At 39.0% G+C, this 12,747-nt stretch overlaps 1 protein-coding gene across 1 annotated transcript in view; it reads right to left on the reverse strand.

Moving 5' to 3' along the window:
• Positions 1-12,476, reverse strand: part of LOC150086420 (uncharacterized) — a 39,143-nt gene extending 26,667 nt beyond the window's left edge. The window contains exon 1 of the mRNA XM_090371371.1: positions 12,389-12,476. Coding sequence (XP_090227497.1) covers positions 12,389-12,392 — 4 coding nt within the window. The 5' untranslated portion in view covers positions 12,393-12,476. The remainder of the gene's footprint in view (positions 1-12,388) is intronic.
• Between the last annotated feature and the right edge of the window lie 271 nt (positions 12,477-12,747).

Here is a 12,747-nt window from a genome sequence, read left to right on the forward strand (position 1 = left end):
GATGTTTATATTGTATTCTGTAGGTTGATTTGTTGTTTTCAGGATGAAAAACTCGAGTTTCATGTAGAAGAGCATGGTACCCTCGCCTGACACTGGCTAACTCCACCACTTGTGAAAAAAATTCCTCGCGGTGTGGGAAGGAAGGTGATATCAACCGTGGTACCCACGAGCGCCCCGAACAATCTAAGCACAGAAAAAAGAATTTATGAGGCATCATTTTCTACTCGATCCTCCTATGGCCTGCATACCTCTGTTTTTCTTTCATAGGCTACCTACTTCTACGAGGTACGGCGGAATGGCGTGAAGTACGAAGGATACGGTTGTCTCTACAACTTGGCTGACTATTTGAGAAAAGCTCTAAGATTTCAGTGAGTAGTTTGCATTAATTACACTTTACTGACATAAGCTGAGTGGATAGAAATCACAGGATACCTACCTAGTAACGGATAGGCCCACCTTTGACCCGTACAAGGGCGGTCACACGGCGAGCCATTGAGTCCTGTTCACCAAAGCGTTCCACAGGTATTTCCATCCATGCTTGCTCTACCACTGTCCATAATTCCGTCACATTCCTAGGTGGACGATCCAAAGCTCGAACGGACCTTTTCACAGCATCCCAAAGATGCTCTACGGTTTCATGTCCGGTGAATGGGGAGACCATTCCATGGTGGTAAAATCTGCGGAATGCTCTTCGAACCATGTCCTAGTCATCACGGTTTTGTGCGGAGGCGCATTGTCCTGCTGGAAGAGTCCTATGGGTGTGCCATGACCATGAATGGTTTCAGATGGTCTGCAAGGATGAACACGTAATCTGGACCGTTCAGAAATGCGTCTAGACGTACCAGAGGTTTCAACGTTAAAGACCATTACCAACCGTCCACCTACCTGAACAGTTCCTTGTTGACATGAAGGGTGCACAGGTTCGTGCGTTTTTCGCCAGACACGTCCGCTCCCATCCGCGCCAAATAACTGGAAACGGAACTCTTCGGACCAGGAGACCCGTCTCTAATCATTCAAGGTCCAGTGCCGATGTTCTTTAGCCCAGTTGAGCGTAGATTCCTGTGTCTTGTTAGCAATGGGACTTTGGTGGGTCGGCGGCTCCCATAACGTATAGCGGTTAATGATTGCCATGGTCTTGGTGGAGACGTTTCTGGCACTTCCCTCATTGAAGTCGGCGGTGTTGTGTGCCACTGTCACTCTTTCCGGTTGGCAGAAATAATGAGAGACAGACGGCCACTTTTATACACCACCACGATGAAATGTTATTCCGAAATAGCGTATTCCCGGTACACAGTTGATACTGTCGAACGGGGATAGCCCAATTTCTGTACCACCTCCGCAATAGAGTGACCCTTCTGTTGGGCACCCACTATCATTCCACTTTCAAAGTCGGTTAACTAACGGCGTTAACTAACGGCCATACTGACATCGAATTACCGTCTACGTGAATGCAGTGTACCTAAATACCTGCCAAGAGGTGGGTTCGTCCACTAGCGAGATGGGTGGCAGCGTCGCGTTGCTCAGGAACCAGGTATCCATTGGCTTCTGTACTTTCAGTGTATATACTGTATTAGAGTATATTTTGTGTTTTTATGATAATTTTAAATTTCAAAAACTGTCGGGTGTTCTAGAGCGTCGTAGTGCTGCGTATGCGTTGACCAATAAGAGATTTAGACACTGGATTTGTGTCTATAGAATTGTATCAGGAAATATATGTTGAGGAAGATTGTTCCAGGGATCAGAAGTAGAGGTAATGAATGGCTGGTGGCTACTTGGTTAAGGTGTTTAAAACTAATTTGGAAAGGGTGGGAGAAATTGGGATAAATGAAGGGAACTCTCTAACTGTAACTCTTATTGTCATGTTTTAATTGACTCTATTTTCCCTTCCTGTCAATAGATAGCGGTACCTGTTCAAGTTCAAATCGGGCCATTGAGATTTCAAATCCGATCCGCAAAAAATTCTCAGTAATAGCTATTTTTGTGATCAAAGTTCAAATCGGGTGGTGGGATTTTAATTTTAACACTTGGCACCACCAATTATACTGCAATAACAGCATGGATTTGTTAAGAGGCGGTGTTGTCTAACCAATCGGATAGGTTACTATGATGCAGTCACCAAGGAACTGGATGCAAAAAATAATTTCGACATCATACACTTGGATTTCAAGAAGGCTTTTGATACTGTTGCACATAAAAGACCGCTGTTCAAACTGGAAAATGTGGCATTAAGGGTAAGTTACTTCTATGGACAAAGATATGGTTAGGTGGAAGAAAACAGAGAGTGTTTATCAATGGGCACTGATCTTCATGGAATAATGTTATTAGTGGAGTCTCCCAGGGTCCAGTTATGGACCCATTGTTGTTTTCATATTTTTATTAATGAAATAGGTGAAGGTATATCAAGCTTAATGTCTAAGTTTGCAGATGATATAAAGGCTGGCAGTGTGGTTCACGACAGTCAGCAGACTGAGCTACTGCAACAAGATCTAAGAAAATTGGGTCGATGGGCTGAGAAAGGGCAGTTGCAGTTTCACTTCAACAAATGCTAAGTGCTGCATATGGGTAGCAGTAATCCCAGAGTAACTTATCAACTGAGTGGTACTACACTCGGGTCTCTGCAGTTAGATATGAAATTCTCTGAACAGCAGACGTACTGCCAACACAGCTCATGACGTTTTTTCAATGTTGAACAGAAACTTTACTAGCAGGGAAAAGGAGGTGATTATCCTTTTGTATAAGGCTATGGTAGCCCACATCTTGAGTACTGCATACAGATCTGTAGGCCTTAATTTAGGAAGGATGTAGATCTTCTAAAATGGATGCAGAGAATAGCAACTAGATTGGCGAAGGGAACAAAAGAGTACTCAAACCTAGAAAGGATTCAGTCCTGCAAATTTCAGCATCTGGAGACGAAGCACCTGCGGAGAGATCTGATTGAGGTATTTAAGGCCTTGAATGGATTGAGTAAGCTGAATGTGAATGGCATTCTTCCTCTTGCTGAGACTGTGCCCATGAAGGGACATAAATTTAAGTTGAGGAAGTTACAGAATAGATATGCAGAAGTTTTTAGGCAAAAGTGTGGTCTGCAAAATACGGTACGTAGATGTTTGTTTGTTTAATAACATAATTTTTTATGTATATATTTATGATTATAATAAGGTAAACCGTATTAAAAATTTTATATTCAAAGAGAGAGAGAGAGAGAGAGAGAGAGAGAGAGAGAGAGAGAGAGAGAGAGAGAGAGAGAAATCATATCACGGACTGGATATATTTTGTAGGACTCGCATGAAATACGCTAGAGATGGATATCCTGGATTTAAAATAAAGGATGGGAACTGGTCTGGACTCATTGGATACGTCTTCAGAAAGGTGGGCCATTCTCCTCAGTCATTTTTGAATGCTAATGTAGAAAAAAGTGTTTCACAAATCCTTTCTGACAATCTATTCCCCGGGCTATTGCTGAAAATGATGGTCAGATTTATAAATATACGAGTCCTTAGAAAAATATTCACACAAGTTAATTTGAGCCTTCAAGATCAAATTAACTTATCTTGGGGCTCCTGTACCACATTAATGTAACTTTTTTAGGGTTGGGGACGACAGGCCTGGTTTCTGCTGCAGGCCATCAACAACAGATATCTTATATGCCTAGCTGGTTAATCCCTGTACGGAGCCGGATTAAAACAAAAGGAGTGTCCTTAGAACGATCAATATTTACCAGTCTTATAAATCTTTAATTTTCTGACTTTAAGGATTTAAAAATGATTGATAATTCTTGTTGGCCTGTTAAAAAATACTATTTTATTACTGCTGTCATCTTTTTTTCTTATGCTCGTATTTCAACATATTTGAAACTGTTAACCTGTTCTGAAAAGTTATGATTAATGAACATGTTTCTTCTGATGACATTACTTTGGTTTCCTCAAGCCTTTCTAATGACAAGACAGGAAAAGAGATCTTATATAATAGCATTGTTAACTATGGTTTTAATGAGAGTGCCAAATGAACTAACTGATTTGATGCTTCCCAGTCTTTAAGCTGTTCCATTAATATATTTTGTCAACTTCGGTCCTTTGGTCTCTGGCCTAAAAGTAGAAGATCATTCCTTCGCGATTAAAAAAAGTTTCTGAGAGCGAAATTATTAAAGCTTGAAAGTACTGTTGGTCTGTTATGAAACGGTGCTTTCTATCTTGTGGAAAGTCATGTATATCTGTGATTAGTTGGTTACGAAGGTCCTCGTAGCGAGGGTAGATGTAGACTAGATGATGACAATCTTCTATCTGGCAGCAGTGGCAGTAGGGATTTCCATTAATACCCAGAGATGTTAGTTTTTGATTGCTAGGACCATGTCCTGTTGATAGGAAGGTGGTATATAGACCAGAAGAGAACCATATTGGAGGCTTGGGATAAACAATTGTTATTTCTGGTTAAACTTCTTTGTGATGCGTCCCTTGGTGGAGTCGGTCCATCGTGCTTGCGAGATTTAGTTCAGTTTTCTAGAAAACCCGCTTTTCTTGCCTCCTCTGAGACCGAAAGTTAGTCGGTCTCAGAGGAGGGTAGCATGGTTTTATCTCCTGGAAACTCGGGTTTTTCGTCCAGCAAACAGAAAATCGACCACAGAACACATGCAGTGTACTAATAGTCTACACGGAGCAATATGGCCTTAGTCGCTAATGCTCCTAAAACCGAACAATAAAAACTTCTAAATCACATTACTTCTGTTCGAAGTATATTTATTATTGCAAGCATGGAACGTCTCTCGTAATGATGGAGTGTTGTTATAACGATTTACATTAAGATCGGTTCACGTTAGAATAATGACCATAAAGTCTGATTGCAACAGTAAAATTTTCGATAAGTGAAATAACAGGCTACGGGTACTTTAATACTTGGCAAATGAAAAACACAGAGACGCTGCTCTCGAAATCATTAAACTTCTCAATGAGCTTTTAGTATTAACAAATTCTGTTATTGGCTAACTTCAGAAATATTGAGATGATGAAGACAAAAGTTGAAGTGCTCTAATAATTTGATGTAATGTTTCTTGGCATGTAATCAAAAGGCTGGCGGAACAGAAAATCTTGACCAAGGACTGGAGGGGATTGCTTGATTGCTGTAGGGTTTTTGGAGCATCAGAAACTTAAGATATATTGCGATAATGTAATGGCTGTAATTTGCTAGTGTTTCATGGTCGATTTTCTGTTTTCTGGACTAAAATACGGTGTTCGGAAGGAAAATCCATGCAACCCTCGCCCAAGACCGACTGACTCAGCCACGTTGTGAAAAAGACCCATAGAATTCCTCACATCTCTGAGGGAATTCGAACGCAGTTTTTTTTCCACCTGGTGTGAAGAGGACTGTGATTCCTACAACATGTATACAGAGTCAGTTCAGGATAGTCTGCTTACTCACAGAGATATCAAACCATTCTGGAATTTCATGAAGCATAAGAACATAACCAGTAGAAAGTTACAACTCCGAAACGCAGATGGAATTCTCTTATCTGACGAATTCAGTATTGCTCAAGAGTTTGCCAAACACTTTTCTAGAATTCAAACAAATGATACATTGAGACCTGCCTCATTTCCTGATTTCACACCTGTTAAAGATGATATCCTCATTAATCTCTTTATCACTGATGAAGATTTAAATTCGGCATTAAAAAGCATGAAAAATGAATATACTAGAGGCCCAGATGACACTCCAGGCTTATTTTGGAAAAGGACTATCACTACATTGAAACCCCTCATACTGCGGATCTTCAACCTGTCTCTCAGGCTGGGGAAGTATCCTAAGCACTTTAAGCAGGTCAATATAGTTCCTATTTTCAAAAAAGGTGATAAAAATGACGTATGCGATTACAGACCTATAACCTTGCAAAACAGCCTGGCTAAACTCTTCGACACAGCGGTGCACAAACATCTCTTCGAATTCTTCAAGCCTTTCATCGATCAGAATCAACATGGTTTCTGCAGTGGCAAGTCAGTAGTCACAAATTTACTTCCTTTCTGGCAATACACCTCGGAAGCTCTTGATAACCACCTACAAGTTGATGCAGTCTACACAGACATATCTAAGGCATTTGATAAAGTCCCGCACGAACAACTTCTGGAAAAACTTAAGCTATATGGCATCCGTGACCCTTTGCTCTCATGGCTACGCAGCTATATTACGCATCGTTCCTTGAGCGTTATCATCGATCAAGTGAACTCAGACTGTTTTATACCACTAAGCGGAGTACCACAAGGCTCTCCCTTAGGTCCTCTTCTCTTCATTGTTTTCGTAAATGATCTTCCTTCTTTCATCTACACCTCCAATGTTCAAGTTGCTCTCTATGCAGATGATCTTAAGATCTACTCAGCAGTGAAGGAGACTACCGATTCTCAACAACTTCAACGTGCTCTCAATAAATTCTCTCTGTGGCTATCTCTGAATGGCTTGTCTGCTAACCCCTCGAAGTGCAAAGTTATCTCTTTCTCATCTTGCAGATCTCCACAACTAATGAATACGGAGTATAGTATTAACTCTGTGATCATCGAAAGGTGTGACCAAGTTAACGACTTAGGGATTCTCTTTTCCAGCAGTGCTAAATTCGATGCCTATGTCCTTAAAATCACCAGCAAAGCATTCAAAACACTGGGATTCATCAAACGGAACACATACAAGTTCAAAAACTACAGATATGCGGTTATCCTTTATAAAACTATTGTTCTGCCAATCCTTGAATTCAGTTCACCCATCTGGAATCCTCACACAAAGACTTTAACTAACAAAATTGAAGCAGTCCAAAAAAACTTTATCCGTTACCTTACGTACCGCAATCCTCTATTCTATCACTCAGTGTATTATGAATCGCTGTGTGATTACTTTCATCTGAGGCCTCTGTGCACTAGAAGAGTCACTGCTGACATCGCCCTTCTAGCCAAAGTAATCACTGGAATTTATGAAGCATCTGATATCCTGAGTAAAATAAATTTCAATGCTCCCTGTAGACAAGTCAGGAACCTTACACCGTTTCGCCTTGACTCTGCCAACACGGACTTAATGAAGTTCAGTCCACTGAACAGAATCAGCAAATCAGCAAATGACTCTCTCATTGACTTCTTTGACAACTCCCAATCACTGATGAACTCCATCCACAAGTTTGCCTCTTCACTTAAACTGCAAAGTGACTAGCTCACATCTAATTATTGTAGCTTATTATTTGTTATATTATTTTTCTATTCTCTAACGGATTAATTATTACTTGTTTTACCGGTAACTTAACTTAATACAATCCTCTTTTGTACATATGCTTTTATTGTTTGAATCTATATCAATGTTTATCGTCCTGTTAGATTTCATATTATTGTTATTATGTTTATTGATCTGATCTCAGATACACTGTTAATGGTTACCTGTTGTGTATCTTTTTATTAATAAAATAAAATAAAATAAAATAAAATAAAATTATATCCAATAATATCTGAGAGGGCATTACTATTAACTCAGCCACATGGTGAAAGGAAGACCTAGTCTTGTACTGTACTAGCCAAAAAAATAATTAATTAATTAAAATAACACTAATAATGAATAAATAAATATAAAATGAAATACCTAATTGACTCCCTTCTCACGTAGGTGTCTGTCCAGCTGATCTTTGAATTTCGCTAAACTGTCAGCCTCAATCACCAAAGAGGAAACTTGTTCCAGTAACCAACAACTCGCTAGCTGAAAGAAAACTTCCTGCTGTCCAGTCTAAACCTCTTCCCCTGTAATTTAAATTTATGGTCCCATTAAAAATTCCATCCTCATTCATTATATCTTTACTTCTCAAAGCCTTATATCTCAACCAGGTCTACTCTAGGGTGTTTCCAAACTCTATAAGCCCACCTACTCGAAGTCTTGTTTCATATGGACGCTCTTTATCTGATCTCACCAGGTACGTACTTTGTACCCTTTGTAGAAGCTCAATATCATGGAAGGATCCCAAGACGGGTACAAAGAGTCCAAATACCTATATCTATCCATAAATATAGACGTTGATACTTTTATAGTTGTGGATAAGTACAGGTATAGTATAAGATAGTTATCTACGTGAAGTCACTTAAAAATCTTATTAGAATCCATGATAGAACAATTCGCCCAGCTACAGGCCATGGGAATAAACTGTTGGAAAGGCTAATGAATATCAATGGTCTATTTTAATCACAGAAGTATGCAAGTTCTGACATACACAATTTTTTTATTTTATGTTTTCAACTTGTAGGAAGCTGACATCGGTCTGCAGTTGATAACCAACACTCACGAGAGGTCAAGAGTGGTAGACTTTACCACACCATTTTTTTACGACTCTCTGATATTCGTGACTAGATCCCCTGGTCCAAAATCAAAGTCAATGGCATTGGTCAGCCCTTTCACACTTCAGGTAAGAAACTTTGGAAATACAAAGTGATTATACAATCAATCTGTGAACAGTTCAAATATGATGTAATGTCTATTATATTGACCGCATTTTGAACATCTGTAACTGATTATGAAATCCATTTTGGGTAAATTAGAAAATCCACATTTAACATATTACAATCATGAGGTAGATGCTAACCTCTTTTCTTTTTGTAGTTATGGACAGGTATAGGAGTGTCCTTGGTAGTGGTCACAGTGTTGCTCTGTATCATTGGACATTATGAGGCTAGACTAAATGGATTAAGACAGTCTCGCCTTATCCAAATCTTCTGGACTTTGTCATGTACTCTTATAAATCGCACGGGTAAGATTTAAAGTATTTAAATTAAAAACTGGCAATTTGCCTTTCAAAGTACGATTTTTAAGAAAAAAAAAAAAATGCATGGCTGTTTAATTATGTCCACCACTCGTACTGCCATCTAGTGTCGGGAATGGTAAGTATCTAGAATTTAAGAGTTCATCTGAATAGCAGATCGCAGGTAGGTGTTTACATTTGAAAAAGGGTCGTTCTTATTCTTTTAGGATTACTCTCCTACGTTATACCTGTACACTCTGGAGTGAATATATGTCTTACTCCATTTGCTAGACGTTCTTGGTCCTATGTCGAGATGGAAGGCCTGCAAATATGTCTTCTTATTCTGGCTGGTGGCTGTGATGATCCTGCTATTTGGATACAGCGGAAATTTGTTGTCGTTTTTAGCCATTCCACAGATGGAGCGACCAATAAAGACCACTGAGGAACTTGCAAGAGCTGCCACCGAGGGACATGTTAGCTGCATTTCATTGGAGAATTCTGCAGTTACAAAGTCATTTCAGGTAGTAGTTTAAACCCAGCCAAAGATACTTGTAGATCTATTTCTATTTGTTTCTTTTTATTTAAGTTACTTGATATGACTATAGTTCAAAAATGTTATGCTTTGTATAGGCTAGAAAAGATTGTATATATATTTCTTTTTTTTTGGTAGAATGCCCTCTCTGGAACAATGAAGGAAATTGGGAAAACCCTGAACAGCAACGTCACTACGATCGATGATGCGATGTTGCGAGTCCAAAACACAAAAACAGCTTTCATCGTATCCAAACAGTTGGCTGTGATGGTAGCCACTCGACTTGGAATCGAACAGTTCTATTTCAGCAAAGACATGTTTTACACTACCCAAGCGGCCCTAGCTCTACAGAAAGGAGATCCATGCAGGGAATCATTCGATACTGTGTAATGACACAGTGTTCTCTCTCTCTCTCTCTCTCTCTCTCTCTCTCTCTCTCTCTCTCTCTCTCTCTCATTCACGGTTTCGTGGATTAATGGCCCCAAGCCAAACCATGAAAGGAGCCCCATACCATGACACTGCCTCCACCAAACTTCATTGTTCTGAGGATATAATCAGGAAGGAACTGCTCCCCCTGGCATTCGCCACAGCCAGGAACGGCCATCAGACTGGTAGAGTGCGAACCTCGACTCTTCTGTCCATAGGACTGTTTCCCACTGCTCTATAGTCCAGGATTCGCGCTCCTTACACCATGTTAATCGGCGTCCAGCATTTGTTGAGGTGATCAGTTCTGTTGATGTTGAGGTAATTCTGCTGAATGTGCCATTTTGCATTCCCACTTTTGCAATTGTCTGTTCGAAGACCATTGTGCATATTTATAGCAAGTTCTGTGACGTTTTGCATGCATAGGACCTTTTTAACCATCCATGGAGAGGTATCCGGATATTAATGGTATGGCAGTGTATACCTTCTAAGCTTGTATAGCACTGATATTAGAGTATAACGTTAATCTGTGTCCTGTGTTTACAGGATACAGATTAGCGCATTTCATTTATTGAAGACGGAAGCATTTTCACAATGAAAGATGCTGCGAGGGGAACTGCCTAACATGGATATCTGGGTAGAATTCCCGAAAAATACCAATGTTAACAGCTACGTATAAAAAAGCCCGACTAATATGAAGAGCCCGGGCTAAAAGACATGAAAACTGGAAGTTGATGACCGGAAAGCTGTGATGTGGTCTGAAGAATGCAAATTTGGCGTATACTCTAACGATGCCAAACGTTATTAGAGTTCGCAGGAGAAGCAAGGAGGCATTTCATCCAGACTGTGTGGTACAGGCGTCGTTTAAGCTCTCGGTACAGTGATGCTTTAGTTATTATAAACTTGTTCTCCTACTGTACTACCGCCCAGAATGAATCACAATAGCTGTACAAATATTCTGGATGACCAGGTTTGTCTTTTGCTGAACATTTGAGAAACACTTAGGATCTCGACACTCCTGTATTTCCAGGATGAGAACTGTTGGTTCTCATCCCGGTTAATATCCAATTCTACCAGATTTCAACCTTATGGAGAAATTGAAAACACAACAGTATCCACGAAATCTAAATGAAATACAGACTGAATTGTCATTAGAATGGCCTAATATTAATGTAATCTATTTAAGGGGATTAGTTGAATCCCTTATCAATCAGAATTCATGAAGCGATTCGCGTTTAAAGAGAGGATAACATTACTAAATGAAAAATTAACTAATTTTTTGTCCAGTATCTTTATATTCTTATTATATATCAAATGAATTCGTATTTCTTAAATGAATAACTTTTTGTACTTACTTTTATATAATTATTTTTGTTTAGAAATCTAAAAAAAATAACATTAACGAACTCAAGGAACAATTTTATTTGTTTACGGCAGTGATTATAATCAGGCTTCACTGGATTCGAATCCGGTCTCAGGCAAGGGTTGCATCGTTTAATCTCCCAAAATCTCGGCTTTTTCGTCCAGAAAATAGTCAAATCGAATTTGACTATTTGCTGGACCAAATATACAGAGAATACACACAATTTACAGATTCAATATACTGACGCTTCATGGCTTTAGTTGCTTTGGCGATTAACACATACATATGAGGTGGAAAACGGTTCGAATCCCATTAACAGAGCCCTTGTGGTAGCACAATTGGTATAATCGCCACTTCGGAATTTTTATGGTCTTTTATCACAACTTTGTTGAGTTAGTCGGTCTCAGGAGAGCTTAACATGGTTTTTCCTCCAGGAAATTCGGGTTTTTCGTTCAGAAAACAACAAATGGGCTACAGAACACACAACATTTTTAGACATATTATAAAAGGCCCAATATGGCCTAAGTTGCTGATGCGCCTGAAACCCGACAACAACCCATTAAGGTGAGAGAAATTTCTATGAGCTGTTTGCACACTGTGGCAGAGTTTGTTGGTTGAAGATATTAAGGAATCTTTTCTTTAAATAAAGGCTGAAAAAGTTCTCTGGTTTGAAAGAACTCCGGTTTTCCCTCTAAAAATCAGACAAATCAACCAATAGAACGCATGCGAATTTAAATTTAAATTTAGTGTTTCGAATTCAAAATAATCAGTTCTCGTAATCTTCATCTTATTATTATTGCAGAGTGATGAGATTCCAAGAGGCTGGTCTGATGGAGAAATGTTTATCCTCTCGGCTGCACACGGTACAACTAAACATCACTGACATGGAAGATAAGCAAAGTCTGAGTGTAGAAGATATCAAGGGAATTTTATTTCTTTTTGTATATGGGAATGTAATGGCTTTTTGTGTTCTTTTGTTTGAGGTGTTGACAGCAAAGACGTTCGCTGGTAAGCGATGGCGTAAAACTGTTACAGAAAAATGATGATTATATCGAGGAAAGAATTTAGATATCTTAAAGATGAAACTGCACGTGGCTGACCTTAAATAAGACTCTGCATATAAAATATTAATCTCTGCTCTATGTATTATCTGCAATTGGTACGCGAATGACACCTATCAATAAAATGAACTATCAACTCTTCTCCTTCTGCATAAACATCTCTTGTGCTACTGATATTTCTTTTTAATTTTTAAGACATAATTTGAAGGCATAAACAATTTTAAGACATAACTTGAAGGCATAAACAATTTTAAGACATTAAAACCTACCCATCAAAGACTGCACCAAAGTTGGTTTCTTGAAAACACCCTAACAAAAACAGGCACCCACTAATGAACTCTGGTACCGGACGCGAAGAAACTTTAGTACAAAGAGTTCGTGATAGTTACAAAACTCTCACAGATCAAAGGCACAGAATTAGATTATAATTTGTCAAAGCCCCTGCTGCCATCTATTGGCAAGAGAAAGAATGAATGGATATCAACCAAAGAGAGTTATTGATTTTTACAAGAACCAGCATTATTAAAATAAACGTTCTTTATTTAGTTTATCAATCTTATTATGATTTATTAAAGGGCTGTTTACTTACTTTATTATATGACTAAATAAAGGGCGTCTATTATAATTA

The sequence above is a fragment of the Mastigoproctus giganteus genome, chromosome 4 (genome assembly GCF_048544385.1).
Source record: "Mastigoproctus giganteus isolate SK-2022 chromosome 4, ASM4854438v1, whole genome shotgun sequence".
Taxonomy (NCBI): Eukaryota; Metazoa; Arthropoda; class Arachnida; order Uropygi; family Thelyphonidae; genus Mastigoproctus; species Mastigoproctus giganteus.